The sequence below is a fragment of the Myotis daubentonii genome, chromosome 6 (assembly GCF_963259705.1).
Source record: "Myotis daubentonii chromosome 6, mMyoDau2.1, whole genome shotgun sequence".
NCBI classification, from domain to species: domain Eukaryota; kingdom Metazoa; phylum Chordata; class Mammalia; order Chiroptera; family Vespertilionidae; genus Myotis; species Myotis daubentonii.
Window position 1 is genome coordinate 43488037 of NC_081845.1, and position 20859 is coordinate 43508895.

The 20859-nt window shown below is 34.8% G+C and overlaps 1 protein-coding gene across 6 annotated transcripts in view; it reads right to left on the reverse strand.

Moving 5' to 3' along the window:
• Window positions 1-20859, reverse strand: part of GRIK2 (glutamate ionotropic receptor kainate type subunit 2) — a 567703-nt gene that overhangs the window by 84896 nt on the left and 461948 nt on the right. For all 6 annotated transcript variants that reach the window (XM_059700852.1, XM_059700851.1, XM_059700850.1 and 3 more), the window contains exon 14: window positions 19528-19745. In XM_059700852.1, coding sequence (XP_059556835.1) covers window positions 19528-19745 — 218 coding nt within the window. The remainder of the gene's footprint in view (window positions 1-19527; window positions 19746-20859) is intronic.

A 20859-nucleotide genomic window follows, 5' to 3' on the forward strand; every position in this document is an offset into this window, starting at 1 on the left:
TAATTTAAACAAATAAAAAATAAAGACTTTCCCAAGAAATACTGCAAAACCAAATTTGACACGTAGGTTGCCTGAGAACTTTGTAGACAGGAAAAGAGAGAGCTACACACACAAACATTCAGTAGCCACTCAACCAGCAGGATAAGAAACTGAATTGAAGATCGTAAAATTCAGAGTTAAAATGATGATAAATATGGAGGTATTATTGCTCCAGATCTCTATCATCACATGCATTCCCAAGCCATGCAGTTTCTGGAAAAAAACTTTTTGTTGCTGCTTACCATTACTTTATTTATATTTCACTTGGGCTTATCTGAGACACACTTATTAAAATTTCACTTGTAAAGATTATTGTGCTGGATTACATATTATGCACTTAAACCAACTCTATTAGTGAGCAAAACTTAAATTATCTTTTTGGAAATGTTTCTTTGTGCTACTGAAGTGACCATATTTTCTACCATCATTTTTTACACTGATAATTATCTCAATAATACTTCTTGCTTTATCGTTTAGCTACTTTAAGGGTTTATGAGTAAAAATAAATTATTGAGGCCATTATTAATATTCCTATAGATATTTATCTTAAAACTAGCAGGTAAAGATTTGTGGGAAAATATACATGAAATAAAAAGTATTGTATGCCTTTGAGAAATAATATATAAATTCAAATATAGGAAACAAAGTAAATATTTTGGAGGCTACAATCATTTTAAATTTTATTAGGGTGTTAAAATTTCCGTTTTTCATAAATTACAGCATACTATAAGTATTCATATTTTCATTAAAATATTACATCATTTTTAAATGTCTGCTGTGGAATTGTAAAATCGTGACAACTTGCCATGCACAATCATACACTTTAAAAATATATGCTCAAACTATTTTTAAGAGTTAGAAATTATATATAGTTTCTTTTCTGTTTGCAATCATATTGCTATCCCACATCTGTCATCATATTTCAGCCTGAGATATATTTTATATTTAAAAGTATTTTATTAAATGGCCTGATTATATTTTAAAACAAATTTATATATTTAAATTAATTATTTAAACTGTCTTGTGTCATGCATGAGTCTTTACACTTTAAAATATTAGTCTTCACTGGGTTATCATTAAAATTATTTTACAACTAAGCAACTCTACAAAAATATAAATAAACATAAATATTAAAAAAAATTCTAATAGAAATGTATCTATTATGGTGATGAGGGGTAGGTTTATAGTATCTACAATAAGGAGGCCCTTCAAAAATCAATGTTTCTAAATGACTTTTTATTATTTTGACTGTGGAGGTTTTTTATTTTTTACCTAGGGAGGAAAAATATGGGCGGAAAATAGTGTGGTTTTATTTTATTAAATTCAAGAAGTACAAGCATGAAAAGGAAGTGAGAACAAAGAATATACATAATGCATCTACCTATAGGCTTCTTTTCAGGCAGATCATGTTAGGCAACATATGTACTGAAGTTGAGGTCTAGAAATTTTAAAATGGTATTGTTTCATATTATGGGGTGCTGGAAGTTATGTTGCAGACACTCTGGGGATTATCTGATTCTATCTGGTATGTTCCTTTGACTGACTTTCTATTGACTGGTCTATTAGCAATTTTGTAGGTGCAGAAGTTATCCTGTAAAAAAAATGATAGTGATGCAAATTATTTTTTGTCTGTAACAATGCACATTTATTTCACACGGTTGGGAAAAACTGGTTTCCACCTGGCAAATCATCTCTTAACATTTTATTTTATTACTTTAAATGATTTTAACCAGTTTTGCATTTATCAGCAAATGCATTTCAGCATTCCTGATTGTGTATATTTTGCATGTGTCTGTCCTCCAAATTCTCCTTTGAATAATAAGTAAATAAAATTTTCATCAAACATTCAGTTTATATTTTCATGAGACAAGTTTAATTTTTTTTTTTAGAAATTAGACCATAGCATTTTTATAGTGCTTTCACCAAGATACCCAAGTGAATTAACCTGATGGAACCAAATATATTGGTTAGCTGGAGAAGTAGACCTATGGGGCTATTTATGCTAAGGCACATCTTTTCTTGCACAACAGAGTGCATACCAATTGCCAATAGAACTTTAACTTTTCTGACTCTCCAACTCTCATTTTTTTTCTTCCTCTTCCTCTACTGTTTGTTTTGTTTTGCTTTTGTTTCTAGATCTTGCCTAACTAGTAAATTATCCCCAGTTGGTAACAGCAGTGATTAAGGATTTGTTTTTCTGATTTGGTGATCTCCATCAGATGGATGATCAAATCTATTCTCTACTGGGTGGGAGAGGACTGATAATCTGGTTTATCAGTCTCTTTGTTTATTAGTTCAAATTGATTAGGAAAGTGGTTCATGCCCACTGAAAAGCAAAACACTTATTTATATCTGGATCACCAAGTTTTTATTTTTCTGTTTACTTTTGACCCTTGGCTGAGGTAGTTGAACTTCAGCTATAAATTATCTACGTGATTATGTATCACTGTGTCTGCAATTGAAAAAAAGGTCTTGACTCCTTCCAGAGAGTATCTATACTAATAAAACACAAACATGCAAATTGACCGTACCTTCACTACACCTTAAGCCATGCCCACCAGCCAATCAGAGTGACTATATGCAAATTAACCCAACCAAGATGGTGGCTGGCAGCCATGGAGCTGGAGCAAGCAGGAGGCTTGGTTGCTCCGGCAATGGAGGAAGCCAAGCTTACCACCTGCCCTGGCTGGCTATGGCCTCCACTAAAAGCAACAAAGTTTCAATTATAGATGGTAAATGAACCCCAGATACCTGCTTTCAGCTGGCTGTAGCCACGGAGCAGGAGCGAACAGGAGGTTTCCATCCCGCCCGCCCTGGCCGGCTCTGAGCTCCTCTCAAAGCTTCAAAGTTTCAATTATAGAAGGTAAATAAATCCCAGAATTAAAAAAAGAAAAAGAAAAAAGGAGAGGCTGGGAGCTTCCGTTGCGAGGCTCGTAAAGCTTGAAAACGGCCGTCACCCCTCACCCAGACTGGTCTGGCACCCCAGTGGGAACCCCCCACCCTAAAGGGGGTGTGGCCAGCTTGCAAACAGCCATCAGCCCCTCACCCAGGCTGGCCAAACCTCCATGGGGTGAGGGTCCCCACTGGTGGGGGGCTTGACCAGCCTGCAAACAGCCATCAGCCCCTCACCCAGGCTAGCCAGGCACCCCAGTGGAGACCCCAACCCTGAAGGGAGCGTGACCAGCTGCAAACAGCCATCAGCCCCTCACCCAGGCTGGCCAGGCATCCCAGCGGGACCCCCACCCTGATCCGGGACACCCTTCAGGGCAAACCAGCCGGCCCCCACCATGCACCAGGCCTCTATCTATGTAATAAAAGGGTAATATGTAAACTGACCCTAACAGCAGAGCAACTGGGAATGACTGGTCACTATGACACACACTGACCACAACGGGGCAGATGCTTAATGCAGGAGATGCCCCCTGGTAGTCAGTGCACTCCCACAGGGGGAGCTCTGCTCAGCCACAAGCCACGCTGACGGCTGCCAGTACAATGGTGGTGGTGGGAGCCTCTCCTGCCTCCTCAGCAGCCCTAAGGATGTCCGACTGCAGTTTAGGCCTGCTCCCCGCTGGCAAGTGGACATTCCCGGAGGGCTGCTGGGCTGCCAGAGGGATGTCTGACTGCCACCTTGGGCCTGATCCCCCAGGGAGTGGACCTAAGCCAGTAGGTGGACATCCTCCGAGGGGTCTCAGACTGCAAGAGGTTATAGGCCGGGCTGAGGGACCCCGCTCCCCCAAGTGCACAAATTTTTGTGCACCAGGCCTCTAGTTAATACATAAAATTAAAGCATGTCTGAAAGTTAAAAAATCACTGTTCTGAGTACCATATAAAAATAAATAAGTGCTTAATATTTACACATACTTAGAAAACCATAAAAACCGGAATTTCTAATGCACAATAATAATGTAATAATCTCCAAAATATGCTTCACAAAGGCTGTTTTCTACAAAATGGATAGAAGTGCAACCAGATGGCTTAATAATTGTGATTAAATAATAGATATGACTTTACATAAACTGTAAATGGTATGTAACATACAAGGGCATATTAATTAAAATTTTATAAGAATTAGTTTTGATTTCTTATAACTAGTATTTAATTTATATTTATAAACATTATTATACTGGTTTATTAAACAAATAAGGTAAAGTTAATTTTATTTTATAATATGTTAACTTAAACAGATTATATATATGTGTGTGTATATATATATATATATATACATATATATATATATATATATACACACATATATATATAAATATATATATATATTTCCACGATCATTCTTCTATTCTTCTAAATGTACATTAATAGAGATTTACTGAAAAAGGTTAATGACTACTCCTATATATTTGCATTATATTATTTTTTTCTCTTTCACTTGAAAGTAAGATTATATTAGGAATCCTAAACAGATAACTTTAATAAAGGTTGTCCCAAAATTCATGCAAGAAGTTATTTTGATAGAAAACACAGGTTTCTAATTAAAAATTGTAAATTATTTATTGATTCATAAAGTATACAGTATAGGGTTATATATGGAATTGCATACTGGGTAAATGGCCTCCACGGCTTTGCTGGCACATACGCACTCTTTTGTTGAAATTTTCCATGACTGTTTTGCATAAATGTGGCTGAATTTTGATGAGGCTCATATTTGTCTTGATGGCTTGGTTAATCAACAAAATTGTCACATTTTGGGTTCAGAAAATCCACGAGTGATTGTTGAGAAACAAATGCATCCATAACGTGTTACTGGTGTGGATTTTGGGCTGGAGGCATCATCGGACCATTCTCCTTCGAAAATCGGCTGCTCAGGCAATAACAAAGGAGTGCATATGTGCCAGCAAAGCTGCGGAGGCCATTTAGCCGATATGCTATTCCATACATAACCCTATACTGTATACTTTATGAATCAATAAAGAATCTACAATTTTAATTATAAACCTGTTTTCTGTCAAAATTAGTTCTTGCGTGAATTTTGGGACACCCTTTATCACGTCTACTACTTTTTCTTTAAAGTTCAATTTAAAATGTTTATTAAAAGTAATATTTTAAAGCATTAAATTTCTGATATTATAATACAATGGCTATTAAAAGTGAACAACCTAATCATTCAAGTATCTTAGATATAAGTGATTTTTCTGCTGTACATGTGTGTTTTACATGTAAACATACTTGGAAATTTTGCAATGACTAGGTTAGAATGAGTTTGGAAATTAGCAAAAGGTTATTTGTTTTAGACTCTATCTCAAGAAATAATATTTTTCTGAAAGATTTATAAAAACATTCTTATAATCATATTTTACTAATAATGAATCTTTAAAGGATATTCCTGAAAAGAGCATTATCACCTGTGTTCAATTGGAAACAGAAGAATTTGTGCACGTGTATTGTCTAAAGTTTTTAAAACTGAAAAAAAAGCTTTAAATTCTAAATATTCTAAAGAGAAAATATTAGACGTGGTTAGAAGATATTAAGAATTATCTTTGTAGATTGGCCTTGGGACATTTTTCCTTTATTTTCCTAACATTCTGTAGTTCTCATGAGTCATATGCATTATTTTCATAAAAGAAAAAGAAACTTGTTTAGATTACAATGGTTAATATTCATGGGAAGAAAGAACGATGAAAAATGGGAGGTTTTTTCCCCTATTTAAGTATTAATTCTGAGCATGAATGGGTTGTCAAAACAAATCTCACACATAATAAAACGAGCATTAATTAAACAACCATGCATAAAAGACCATTAATGAAAAGACTACCCATAATGTGTGGCTGGAACTGGATTTATAATGCATTTTAACTTTTAAGCAGTACAAGAGAATAATCCAGAATATTTTCAATAATATACAATCAGGATCAAATAATTAAAGACAGAAAAAATGCAACTGAGTGTCAGATTCTGGCATTAACCACAGGTAAACTGAATGTATTTCCAGAAATACAAGCATCCATATTGAGGAAATGGTTTCATCGGCTATAGAGTTTAATAATTCTACTATTAAGCTACTTATAGTAAAGATAACTATAGGTACATACTGGGAGTTTATCACATATTTAGTGCTTTATGTAATCAATCTAGAAGATATATACCTATACCCACATTTGCCTGGAGAGATTAAATAAATCCTTAGTGAGCGTCAGATGTAGGATATCATGCCAATACATAGTTTATGCATTTAATCATTATGTTAAGTGCATTGCTTTGATTCAACAATCCTTTATTTTCATTATTAATGCTGCTTTTCAATTCTTTGGTCTTTATTTGTTTTTGTAATAAATTAAAATGAAGCAGAAACTCATAGTGTTCTGAAAACAGTCAAGGGACATACAAAGCAAACTAATTTATAGTGTAGCTTCTAAATAGCTGTAATTATACTATTTAATAAATGAAACACCTATTTTTAGAGATAATAAAATCTTTCCACTGAACTCCAATAGAGCTATGGTGTATACAATAGGTTAATAACAATCAAAAGTAGTATTAATTTGTTGTCAGAAATTACAAAATTACAATTTTATTGCCAACCCTGAACAATTCTTCCACTAAAACAGATTTAATATGAAAACTGGGTATAAGAAAAATAAAGTATGGAATTATTCATAATGTAACTCCAATTAAGGTAGCATGTCTCAATACTATAGAACACACTACTTATGCATATATGCAAACATGTGCAGACACATTCACTCATCTGGAAAGTTCTTCATGAAATTATTGAAGAAATACTCTGAATATGGGAGGCCAATGAAAGTGCTCATCAGCATGCATTCAACATTTAAACAACTGTAGGCACTGCCACAGTCATAAATATTACAGCAAAAAGAGAAATTAGAGTTATTTCAGCATCTGATCCCTTTAAAACTAAGACATTTAGCAGGAATGTCGAATCTAATCATATGTTTCAAACAACATTTTAAGTAATCTATTATATTCACTTTGTAATTATCAACACCTACTAATAAGCTCTAAAGTTTATGTTGTTCTATTTGCAATCTGTGCAGAGTTGGTGGAAAGGATATAAAAAAGTAAAGATGATTTATGTTTGCTACTTGTAAATATGCATGATGAAGTGCTAAGATCATTGAGTAGCAGAACAGTTCATGACCTTACATTTTGTTTGCTTCTAAAGGGAAATAACAGTTCTGTGTTGTCTTAAATAAAAGTCTAAAGCATCAAAGATGGCAGTAGAAGTAAATAACAGTAAACCTTATTTTTCTTTCTGATATAAGGAAAGAATCAACTACCATGTGATGTCTTCAATCAGCTCTTAAGATCAAAGAACAAAGTGATATTACTACTATTTGGATTTTGGAAAAGGAAAGGGAAATAAATTAACAAAAGAAAATTTAGCTGACCAAAGAAGCTAATTAGTATAAATTGCATTGGCAACAAAAGATTAGCTTCCTAAAAAAATACATCATAGGGCATAGACCATTAACTGTCAAAGATATTCTAAATTCAGCAAAAGTTTCAGTGTACAGTATACATCTGTAATCAATGGACAATCATAGGAATAAAAATAATATCTCTTTTGATATTCTAAAGCTGGACCCACCTCTAAAGGGAGCAGTAAGCATGAATAATAGATCTTTCTTAGCCACAATGCCAATAAGTATAACTTATTGTACAAAGCAGAGAGTCTGGGATTTTGTTTGTTTTAGAAATACCAAAAGATACTTTTAGTCAGCTATTTAGATAGAAGACATACAATTTTTGTTGCAATTATTTTTTGTCTAAGAAATTATACTTTTTTACGTTATACTTTTTTAAAGGACAATTTTTAAATAATATTTATCTCTGCCTACTTCTTTGTATCAAAAAATATGCCCTTCTTGATTTCCTTCAAATTGTTGCCTAACCAGTGGCTATAAACTTTTGCAGTGACAACTATGATACATTATCCAGCACCTGACATGCCAGCTCAACATCACTATATTAACTGACTTTCGAATTTTCTTTCTCCCTGTGGGGACTTCTCTCCTAAGATTGATGAGGTGCAACATAGTGTTTAAGCTGCCATCCTGAGGTGACAAACAGTAAGAATGGTCCCTGCAAGGGATGGAGGAGGGAGGGCAAATGAGGGAGAGAACCACAGTGTATTCTGGAATAAAAGCCACCTCACACACTGGCTTTCCAAGGCAATTAAAACTGTTTCTCAGATTTTACATTTCAGTCAAACACATAATTTATTCTTCAATTAAAGTCCCCAAAGCTTCACTGGTACATGTGGAAAACCCAACAATTAGAGAAGATTAAACTTTTGTCCCTGAGACATTTTAGAGAAGTTAAGATAAAAGTTGCAGCTCCTTCCAAGTTTAAATACATTGAGACCCTAATCACTTCTTCTAATTCCCCAAATGGCATTATCGCTTACTTTTTAACTATTGAATTCACTCTGGCAGAGCTAGGGTAATAAAACCCATCATATTGTAATTTTCAGACAGCTTGATAGAACCAATGTTCTTCGTATAGATAAAGTGTAATGAAGCACTTTCTTTCCCATAGGAAAGTCTTTGACTCATATGCTCTGATGCCAACTAGCCTTCACATCTGCTGTTTCACCATTGATAGCTGTAACTTGGCATGCAAAACTAGTGTCTGATGAAGCAGCTTTACTCAAAGGCACCGTTTTATTTCTTGGAATGGGAACATAGTAAAATGGTGTTGGGTTTCTGTAGGCCTTATGCAAATCCCTGTAATAAACATAGAATCAGGCCTCACATACAATAAATGGTGTGTTAGATGAGGATGGGGAAGGGAGACAATCTTCTTGGTTAAAAACAATCTCCTTACTATGCCAATAAATTAAATGCATAATAAAAACTTGGCTTAAATATTTATTTCAAACTTAATGAATTAATATCAAAACCACATTAGACACTAATAAGACTATAACACTTTTAAAACACCAACCTTATTTTATAAAAAGAAATATTTCCATTTAACTTAAGGTTAACAGTAATCCATTACCTACAACCAATAGTTTAATACTATTATTAAAGAAAAAATAATTTGTGAGAATTAGAGAAATAATATGGCTCTAAAAAGCTTTGCTGAGATATATTTTTTAGATGACTAGAAAAGGTGTCTGATGGAAAATGGAGAAAACATCCACATGAACAAATTAAAATTTTAGTAATATATTCATCATTAATCTAAACCAACTGCTCAGACACATTGCTGTTCAACCACATAAAGCTTTTAAATTTTATTTGACTCCATTAAGTACGCAGAAAATTTAAAACAATAAACGAAATTATCCACAAACTTGAATTCATGAAACAAACAAAAATTCTAAATAAAATTTCTATTTATTTTAAATATTCATAGTGGATGCATTATTACCTAATTAGTAACTTGCAAGCAAATTATCAAGAATAGATTTTGGTTTTCCATCATCCAAGTTAGAGCAAAACGTCATATTTGAGGAGCATTTTGTTTCAGTCTAGATCTATAGGGAGATGAATATTGAGCAATCACAAAGTGACACAAGGGAAGAATCAATTAGAATTGTGCAATAATTTGTTACCGTCAGTTTATATAAGCACATTATTTTTTTTCCACAAGGAGGAAAGGAATGACTATAGTTCACTAAATACTTTTGGATAGTACAATAAGCTCAGACAAGAAAACTACAAATCTCAAACTGTAGCTCAGAACCTAACAATATCTACCTATAGAGTAAGGTACTTCATCTATTCTTAATTTGTTTCCCATTATGTAAACACTAAAGTCACATGGACAATTCTTCAACTCTAATATGCCCCCTTATAGGTCTTCCCTAATTTTCCTCCCTCCCCCCACACCCATGGTAAATGAACCTGCAATAAAGATTTATAAAGGAGAGCTGAATATATTCACTCCCTCAGTCCCACAGAATATATATTTTTCTCAATGTTTACTCAGAGACAGAAACAAAAAGTTAGGATAGACCCCATCATATTTCTGTGAGAGAGGAAAAAGCTCTAACTCTTCATCCTGCTACCTGGCAATTCTCATGCATACTTATTGAGGAACGGTAACAGAGTGAAAATGTAATTAGATTATTTACTTTCAGCAAATATCTATTGAAAGGTATTTAAAGACAATTCAGGGAAATAATCCAAAAGAAGTTAGAATATGGTCAGCAGATTACTTTATGCCTCTGTCTGATACTTTGTGGGGTCTTTGTTTCTGAAGAGAAAATACCCACCCTTATATGAAAGAAAGGGGAGTGGATGCATTGAGTCACACATGTACACATTAAATTTACACAATGCTATATGTCATTTATCTCTCAATAAAAATAAACAAAATAAAATAAATTCAAAAGTAATTTTAGATGATCTTTCTCATCTTCAAAAACTATTATAAGTCAATTTTCTGCATATGCAAAAAGGAACTTTCAAAATGTCTTACCACCAATACAGCAAGAGAAAAATAAACACTTGTTTCAGAAAACAGTTTGCAGTGTGAAAAGTACACTAATAGATGCCATTTTCAGAATTTACGTTTCTAATGTGAAAATCTCTTCATAATAAATATATTATGCTTGCATTACCAACACTATTCTACATAAGAACAAACAAGAGTAATGTTTTGCAGAAATTGAGAAAAATATGGGAAATGTAAATCCCTTTTAATTGCATGTGGTAAACTGCCAAGTTTTTACATTGTATTTGTCAACTCAAAAATGGCATGTTCTTTTGGCATTTGAAAAGCAAAAATAAACCACTCATTCTTTCAAAAAATTATTTCAGGCATGCCATACACGCAATCCAGGCTTAGAAACCTATAATGTCACCCGGCATAATTTAATTTCAGGAGACCATTGAACCTAGAAGCTCAGAATAAGTAGCAGACTGTAAAGAACATGTTATAGCTGTATCTGCCCTAATGGCTCAAGGCAAATGGTTTAGAAGTTTAATATGATCAAACATTTGAGGTCATGTGGGTGAGCCAAAATGACTAATGCACTTAGTTATTCTGAATAGTGATGGTTATGCCATGATGTCTTTGGCTATTACTTTTATTGTTGATACTGTGAGTTCCTGGGTTATTGCTTTCATAATTAATAAGACACTTAACCTCTCCATGGCCCAGTTTCTTCATCTGTTAAATGAGCATAATGATAATTGCTTTCTACCTTCCTTAGGGGTTACTGTGCAAATAAATGAGCTGGCATTTAGTATATACTTCGAGTTCACCTAAAGAGGGAGACTATGCACAAAGAAAAAGAACAGAAAACAAACCCTCTTTGCTGCTAGGTACCAAAAGATAAAACTTATCCCTAGATGGATCAATCCACTTGATTGAATTCCTAACACTATAATATACACTTCCAAATAATCTGACTCTTAATCCAAGGTTAAAATGAAAATACCATATAACATTACATATTTTGAAGAAACATTTATGGCTCTCTACAGAATAACAAAATTTTGTAAGTAATCAAGCATTCCATCCAAAACCCTCTGTCACAGGTATTACATCAATTAATGCAATATTCATTGTTCCAATGGATAACTGTACAGAATTTGGCAAAAAAGTGAGTTGCTGCCATAAAGAAATGTACATTTGAGCACTGATTTAGGCTCACAAACCAGATGGCAATGAAATCATTAGAAGAGACTGGATAAGCCAGAATCTGTGACTATATGGACAATCATATTTTAAAAGTGTGCCTTGTTGTAACTTGGAAGATAAAAAATGCACTAATAATCTTTTAGACTTGGCCAAAAAAATTATCCAGACAAAATGACAAATATTTAAGGTATTTGCTGGTTATTACATAGGAAATAAAGGCTACATAATAAAAGTAGTAAAAGAGATATAATATTAACAATAATAAGAACAACAATGAAGGAGGTGCAGGAGGAGGGCAAGAATGAAGGGGGAGAGGAAAATAAATTTAAAAGATCCAGGTTGTTTGCAAACATAATTTAGAGGTGATACAGAGTTAGAAATTGCATGGTTGGATAATGAAAATGTTTCTAATCTTCAGTGTTCTAAGTAAGTAAAAGTTCTCAAAATTGTTCCTATATGATGTCAAGCCTCACTAAATATCACATTAATCATGTTGCCTTGAAGTGCTTTGTTATGACCTCTTAAAAAATTAGGGCAAACCCTTGTAGATTTTCTCCTCTGGATAAAGACCTGCTTGCCCCAAATAGCAATGATTAAATCTACAGAGAGACACCTCCTTAAAAAGGATTGTGGGTGTGGGTTGTAGATTGATTATAAATGGACTCAGTAAATATTTAAAGGCCATACAGGTTTAGCAGAAATGGTATTGGCAAAAGCACTGGCCCTGGTGCAAAAGAAACAAAGTCTGTTCCCAATGTCGAAAGTCTGTGGGCAACAAGTTTCCAGGAGTAGGACAGCTGACCTGTAAGCTAAATAAGGGTTTATATTACATGTCGCTAACAGGTTGTGATTTTGTTTTGTTTTGTTTTTAAGCAACAATATTGTGCCAGTCAGTCACTAATAACATATGTAGAGTCTGTGCTAGGGCAAGTGTGAATAATATAGATTCAATCCTGTCCCATGCTGTCCAGTGTAGTGCTGATACAGAGGAACCAAGCAAATATAGTTTGGTAAGTATTAAGTTGTGTGTCATTCTGAGTACCTTATTTGTCTCAGCACATAAGCACTGTATCATCTCATAGTATCAGAGAAGAAGGGTGAATACACCATAATAAAATATTTTGAGAAAGTGATACCATATTCACATAACTTTTATTACAATTTATTGTTATAAAATTTCTCTATTACTATTAGAGTTATTGTTGTTAATCTCTTACTTTGCTGAATTTATAAATTAAAATGTCATAGGTATGTATGCATACGAAAAACAAATATATAGAGTTTGATACTATCTGCAGTTTTGGGCATCTACTGAGGGGTCTTGTAACATATCCCTCAAGGATAAGAGATTACTATATATTATTTGAAAATACATGGTCTAGAAAAGAGCTTCTAAAAATTGCTCCACAGGCTTTTTTTTTTATTTCACTTATGAAATTATTTCATTTTCATGATAACAATAATCAGAAAAATGAATCAATTTAAATTTTATAAACATGGTGTGATCTCATTTAATCTATTTTAAAATAATTTACCCAATTATTGGTCATAGAAATATAATTTCTTGACAATGTTTAAAATTATTTTAATTCTAAAATTTTCAATTAGACATGTAGTAACATCTATAAAATATGCTTTTACTAAGTGCATAGCCCAGTGGTTGGCAAACTCATTAGTCAACAGAGCCAAATATCAACAGTACAACGATTGAAATTTCTTTTGAGAGCCAAATTTTTTAAACTTAAACTATATAGGTAGGTACATTGTTATTAACTTAATTAGGGTACTCCTAAACTGGCCTTTGCTAAAAAACATCCACAATCTGATTGAGGTACGTTCGCTGAGGTCGACCCCTTCCAACTCTCCCATCCACACTCATCTTGTACACTTGTTTCCTCTATCTTTTGTCACCCCTGTGTGATTTGCGGATGCGCCTAGCACTAACCACTGCACATGAGACTGCTGACTGACTGGCTTGTGCATGAATTGTGCAAGGCCCGCCCGCGCAGTGTCTCCTGTCGCCCGACCAGGCCAATACCCCCCACTTCTTCTAACGCCACTTCCTCAAAATAGACTCGCCCAGGCCAAAAACTGACTTCTGCGCATGGGCCACGAAGTTTCAATCACAGTGTACGTGCGCGCCCGCACATAGTAATTTGTGGAAGAGCCACACTCAAGGGGCCAAAGAGGCACATGTGGCTCGCGAGCCACGGTTTGCCGACCACTGGCATAGCCTATCATGCAGGGCTTTTTATTTAATATTAAAAATATATTGTGAGACTGGTCCTGTTAGTCATTCCAATTTAGAAATGAAGAGTCAGAGGTTTGCAAATCTAAGTGTCCTATCTAAATACAGCCAATATGTGGCGGAGCTTGGAATTAAGTTCAGGTTTCTCTGATTTCACAGTTTTTTTTTTTTTTTAATTATTCCCAATAAGTATTCCAAATTACTCACTCTATGTTTTCAGAAGTATTAAGTGATTTACATTAGCTATTTTACACCATTTAATTGTCATTTTAATATGTGGCAGAAATTTTTTAATAACTACAAAAAACATGTATTTCCTTTGATACCATCTTTTTTGGAAGACTATATTTGTACGTGAGAAAAGCTAGACATTTTAGTTAGGCCAAGCTCAGGAGAGAGGCTCTAGAACTTGGAAAACATGAGTCATGGGTTGCATAATAAAAAGGGGATTAGGCATCAGCTTGTAAAATGTCTGACTCACTTTGGAAATAAAGGGATTCTCAAAAGAGACCAAAATGTTTATGGGTTCTAGCTGAGTTATTTTTGAGTCTAATCTATATGTATTCATTCTTCTGAATTTATACTTTAGGGAAAAAAGAATGTGCTTGTTTGCTTGACAACATTTTTATAGTAGTGTTCTGCCCTGGGGTGAGATTTCAATTCTACAGTACCAAGTTCTCAAATTCCTGGAGGGTTTTGATTCCTCCTTATTAGTTTCTCTTTATTTTTTCATTTATTCATTCTTTTTTTTAAAAGGTTAAGACATTTTCAAATTTATTAGATAGTGCCAGACTGTTTTCCAAAGTGGTGGGACTGATTTACACTCATATCAGCAGTATATCAAAGGTCCAACTATTTCTCACCCTTGTTAGCACTTTGTATAGAAAGAGCATTCCACTTGTGCTGTTCTGTTTGCTAAATAACCACAATCTTATTCTGATTTTAGTTTTTAATTTCCTCCTTATTAATGAAGTTAAAGATATTTTCATAAGTTCATAGTTTATATATATTCCCTCACTCCATAAAATGCATATTAAAAATATTTTGTCATTTTTGATTAATAGGAGTCCTTATATACTATAGACACTTGTTCTTTAAAGATCATGTCTTGCAAACATCTTCTCTCAAGTGTAAGTCTTATCTTTTTATGCTCTTTATTGTAATTTTTTACATTTATTTATTTATTTTATTAAATTTATTGGGGTGACATTGGTTAGTAAGATTATATAGGTTTCAAGGGTGTTTTTTATATGGTTCTAAGGCTCCCAGCTAATTGACTATCCTATCTAATAATAGACAAAGATGCAAATTGACCATTCCTTCACTATGCCCACCATGGGCTAATCAGAGCGATATGCAAATTAACTGCCAAAAAAGATGGTGGCTAATTTGCATACTGCAGGAGGGGCTGGCAGCGCAGGATGCTGCCTGCGGGACCTGGGCCCTGGATTCCTGACCCGGCGAGGGCTGGCAGTGCGCGACACTGCCTGTGGGACCTGGGCCCGGATCCCTGACCTGGTGAGGGAGCAAAGCGGCGGAGAAGGGAGAGGCCCAGGTGCCAGAGAAGGGAGAGATCCGAGGGCGAGGAGGCGAAGGGAGGGAGTGAGGCAGGGAGGGACTGCTTCACTCCAGTCTCAGGAAGCTGTATTCTTGCAGGAATAGGCCCGAGGAAGCCCTATTCTTGCAGGAATCTTCCTGCAATGGGCCTCTAGTCTAAATATAATTAAGAACATATTAGTGATGCCATATGCTTTTCCATTGTTTCAATAAAATAACACCAAAAAATTATCATCTGCTCAATTTTGAACTATTTTACCAGTTTTGGCTTTACATGTATTCCTTGGAAAAATATGTGTGGTGTAGACACGAAGAAGAAAGAGCCCTTCTTGGAGACAATATACTCGTAAACTCAATGAATACAGTCAAACACGTTCTTTGGAAAAGGAATTACTTAACATTGAAGAATGGCAATATATCTGACTGTGAAGTACTGAGGACTTATCCCCTCTAAGAACAAGTATCATGAGGCAGCCTTTCTTGCTTATAGTAACAAAACTATACTATTCTTTGAAATAGTATTACAAAACTGAGCACTCCAGAACAATTAGCTAGCAGCAAGGTCTTGTTAAGTTAGTAAAAACACAATGGAAATACCTTTAGAAATGAATGCCTTAGGGTGTTTCCTAGAGTATTTGTACACATTCCTATTAATCAAGAAATAAAAGAATGATATTAAATGTAAACAGACTACACACTATCGTCCCTGGTTTATTGAGGAGTTTCTTTTCTTTCTTTCTTTTTTTTAAATCCTCATCCAAGGATATTTTTCCATTTATTTTTAGGGAGAATGGAAGAGTGGAAAGATAGAGAGAAATATCAATGTGAGAAAAATACATCAATTGGTTGCCTCCTGCATGTGCCCCTACCAGGGTTGAGCCTGGGAAGAGCCTGTAACTAAGGTATGTTTGCCCTTGACAGGAATTGAACCCAGAACCCTTCTGTCCCCAGGTTGATGCTCTGTCCACTGAGCAAAACTGGCTAGGGGAAGAGTTTCAAAATAAGTATGCAATTGCTTCAATTCCAGATTTCCAGATAATTTTTAAAAATTTTATAACCATTGACTAGTATAAGCATATAGTTTAACAAGCCACAATATGAGGTTGAAATTAGTACCATTTAGGTCTACACTAAAATAACTAAAGAAAAGTCATCATTTAATGTATCCTTTTAAATTCTAATTTCAACAATAAGAATTCAGCATGTGATAGAGTTATCAACATAAGGTAATTGTCAAGTTAGTGATTTATCACTATGTGGTTTTTATTATGACTAGTCGACATTCCAGAAAGCTTTCATTCCACAACAAGAAAGCCTATGCTGTAGGAAACATCAAATTGTTTCATGTCAATTGTCCCTGGGCGCTAGGAGCACCCTAGTGTGTGAGAAAGAAAAATAAGAGATGAAAGAGTAACAAGTAAAGTCAACAAGGAAAAGTGAAGGTAGGCAAAAAAATGACACTACAGAGAACAATTGAGCTTAAAAAAATAAAAGGTAAAAATAGAATACTGGAAAGACTGAAAAGATAAAAAGGAGAAAATTTTATAATGAGAAAGAAGGAGAATTTGTTTTCAAATTGATTTTCTAGACATAAACCTCGTTTGTAGTATATAAGAACTTTAACACAAGCTATTTGAGACTTCTTCAAAACACAAATAAAGTTAAAACCCTGAAGCACTTGTGACACAGAATCAATCACTTTTGTTATTAGATCACATGCGCTATTTTCAAACAACTGCAATAGTCCCTTGTAATACAGTGGGGCTTTGACTTACGAGTTTAATTCCTTCCAAGACCGAGCTCGTTAAGGAGCACATTAACTCAAATTACTCTGTCAACTCAATGCAAAAAATCGGCCAAGAGACAGCTGGTATCTCAAAAAACTCATTAGTCGGGACACTCATAAGTCAAGGCCCCACTGTAATTTAAATACATCACATACATATTCACTCCCTGCAAAGTTATTTATTCACAATGTTTATTTAGCATTTTCAACAGTTGGTTTCTTTTTCAAAAAATTATAAGTAATCTCTATTAATTCTAAGTGTTAAGTTAGGGAAAACTGAATTATTGCAATTAATATAGTCAGATAGCACCATACTGATCATGATATTTACTCATATTTAGTTATATTAAACATAAATATAAAATACACATCCAATTAAATATAAAATACACATCCAAGCTTTCTCTAATCTAGCTGTTAGACCCCCCAGAGCAAGGACCATGGGCCAGGTACAGAAACTCACCAGGGCAGAAAGCCCCAGATGCCTGACAAGGGGCAAAACTGGGAAAACAAGAACCTTGCCTTCAAGGGTAACCTATCCTCCCCTATCACGAGGTTTGGACCCCTGATCTTTCATATTCCTGGTCAGGAGGTTTAGACCCCCTGCCCTTTTTCTCCTTAAAGATAACATCTGGGCCTCAGCTGTATGTCAGCTCCAGGCCCAGAAAGCAGTAAAATGAGACAGGTGGTGCCCTGGCTGCCACCAATCAGTGGAGACCATAACCCTGAAAGAGCACACCTGGAAAGCTGATGAATATTCTATTGTGATTCTCCCCTGAGACCTCCCCTAAGATTTCTACCTTCAAGAGAGAGAGGGATATATGCTCAGGACAAGGGACCCAGCTCAAGCTCTCCCTTCAAGGAGCACACGGGAGCCATTCCCGTGCCCCTCCCTTCCCCCACAGGCATGTATCCTCTCACCTCTAAGGGACCCCGTGAGATTGCAACCAGGGGAGCAATGGGCAGCAGAAGCTAGACCTGGGCTAACCCCCGAACCTTGCTCCAAGGCCCCATTTTCTCTGTGTAGCCCCTTCCCTTTGGGTATTCCCATCTCCATCCCCTTTTCCTTAAATAAATACATTATTCTTTAATCACCGTCAGTAGTTGCTATTTAGCCTGCCCGGGCACCACAGTTAACCTTTCACTAGCCAGATGAGAGATTCACTTTGAAAATAATTAAATTGTAAGCATTATACATATTTGACTAAACAATAAAATTTGTCTTATTCTTTGGATATTTAGTGTTTTTTAGAACTCTAAGCTAAAAGCTGATTTAGTTTTGTAAGAATTTTTACAAAGAAAATTACATAATTATTTGGCTAAACTGCTGTTTAAAGTCACATAAAACCCAGATCCATGATTGTGGGAATAGTCTTCCATATGTCCAACTAAACCATAATTGCCTTCAGAGTGAGAACTAGATACTATTTGCTGTAGAATAGCCAACATATAGTGCAATTTCTGGCACTCAATCGGCAATTGATGAATGAGGAAATAATTTATTTTATAGTCTGAGTCAACTATTTAAAAAAATCTACTACTGCTTATTTATTTGGACTGCAATTGCATTTGTGTGAACAGTGAAGGAAACACAAAGTTAAATTTGGTCTATTCTGGCCCAGTGAGATCAGTTGTTGAAAGTAGAAAAAGATAATAAAGAGGAAAACAAGGCACTCCATGTGCCTGGAATTTTGTACAACCACACCTTCCATTTAAATGTTCTGCAGGATTGTCCCTCTGGAAACCATTGCAAGTGCAGTGGGGTAGTCCATTTTCAGACTCTGTGCCACCCGGAATATTAAATGGATGAATGCACCAATAACAAGAAGTGTTTCTGATTTTCTCTTTCAGCCCTTCTTTTCCTTCTTTTCCTTCAGGCTTCTGAACAAGTAAACGCTGTCTCATCTTAACAAAGAAATGTATGTATGGAAATAGTCTCACATGTAATCAATCCTTCTATTCTTTTGGAATAACCAAGACGTGTATCAATTTTCAATAAATATATTACATTATTTATTTTACATTTGAAGATAAAACTTAGTTGGAGGCGGTAGGGGGACTTACCTTTGGGGAGATTTCCCTCCAAACAAAATTATTAGAATACTTATAAAGCAAAAACTCCTTGCCATTTGCAGTATTGAAATGTTTTGCTTTGATGACCATATATTTGTTGTATACCTGTCCATTCCTGAGGGATATGCTATTGATTGCTCCCCATGCATAACAGTGCTGCTATCCTCTCACATTCATTACTAGAGAAATATTTCTTTTTTCGCACTCTATCATTCTAACACATTAATTTTAGATAACCAGTAGGGCTTACCTTGAAAAAGGTCATAGTTGCACCATCCTCGACTGCGCCGTACTCTATCTTGGTTTGTTTAGCTAAATCATCGGCAGAGTCAATAGGGGATTCCATCCGCTCCACTGTCAGAAAGGCGGCTAAGTTAGCAGTATACGAAGAAATGATGATAAGTGTGAAAAACCACCAAATGCCTCCCACTATCCTGGTGGAGAGCGCTTTGGGCATGAGCTCAGAACCTAACAGAGATTTGGGGGAAAAGGTGAAACGAATACAGAGAATTTGATCAGCAGTCAGGTACTTTTGGTCACAGTGGCAGAACGGAATCACTGTGTAATAAAAGCTTTAATTATTAATTGACATATTGCTTTAGTTATGCAAACAACAACCGCTGTGAGGACAGAGACCAACTGGAGTTAGTAGGCAGTCTCTCAGGACTTTGTGTGTAAGTATAGTGACAGGAGACTCAAGTTCTTCCTGAGACACTGTAAAGTAGCAATTGAATACTGAGTGAAAAAAAACTTTATAAAAATAGAATTAGAAGAAAAATCTTCTCTCCGTTATAAACCATATGTACAGTGTTTCATATTCTTGTTAGTTATGTGGATTTTAGAAGAAATGATTTAACGTATATTCAGTAACATTTCTTAACAAGTTTTCTGTAAAGTTTAATTTCATGTACATGAAGCTCCTAAACATTGTCTATCCTGCCATTTCAAAAAGTACTGTGTGTAAAAATAATTCCAATTCCCATGTTTCTTGAGATACAGGGTTTTAGTCCAGTTTTTATTTTAAAATAAGTAGTATATTATTTCCTATGTATAAAGAAATGTCTCCCATCACTATAGTTGCCTCAATGCAGGAGCCAGAATAAGTAAAGTGTCACAATTTTACTTTTACACATATATAACTATTTCTTAAATATATTACAATACATGGCTGGAGTTGCCTGCTCATGGTATTAACAAGAAAATGGGATCTGGATTATATCTTACTTTGGATTATTATTAATTTTAATTAATTTAGATTATAAAATGAAATCCTAACAATTTTTAAATCGAGCCTTATAGTTTTACATCTCCATTATGTACATTATTTGCAGTCTTAATGTTGAAATGAATACATATCAGCATTTATTAATTTTTATAAGAAAACTATATTAACGTATGGATAGGAGTAATATATTATTATTCACTTTAAATCATTTTGAATCTATAAGCAAGAAAGCATTGGATACAAATTACTTAATTTTTAATAGGCTTTGAGTAAAATGGAATGAAGCAAAGATGGACTCCATTTGCTGATTTGTTTTATAGTCATATACTGAATATAATCGCTGATGCAGGAAGATAA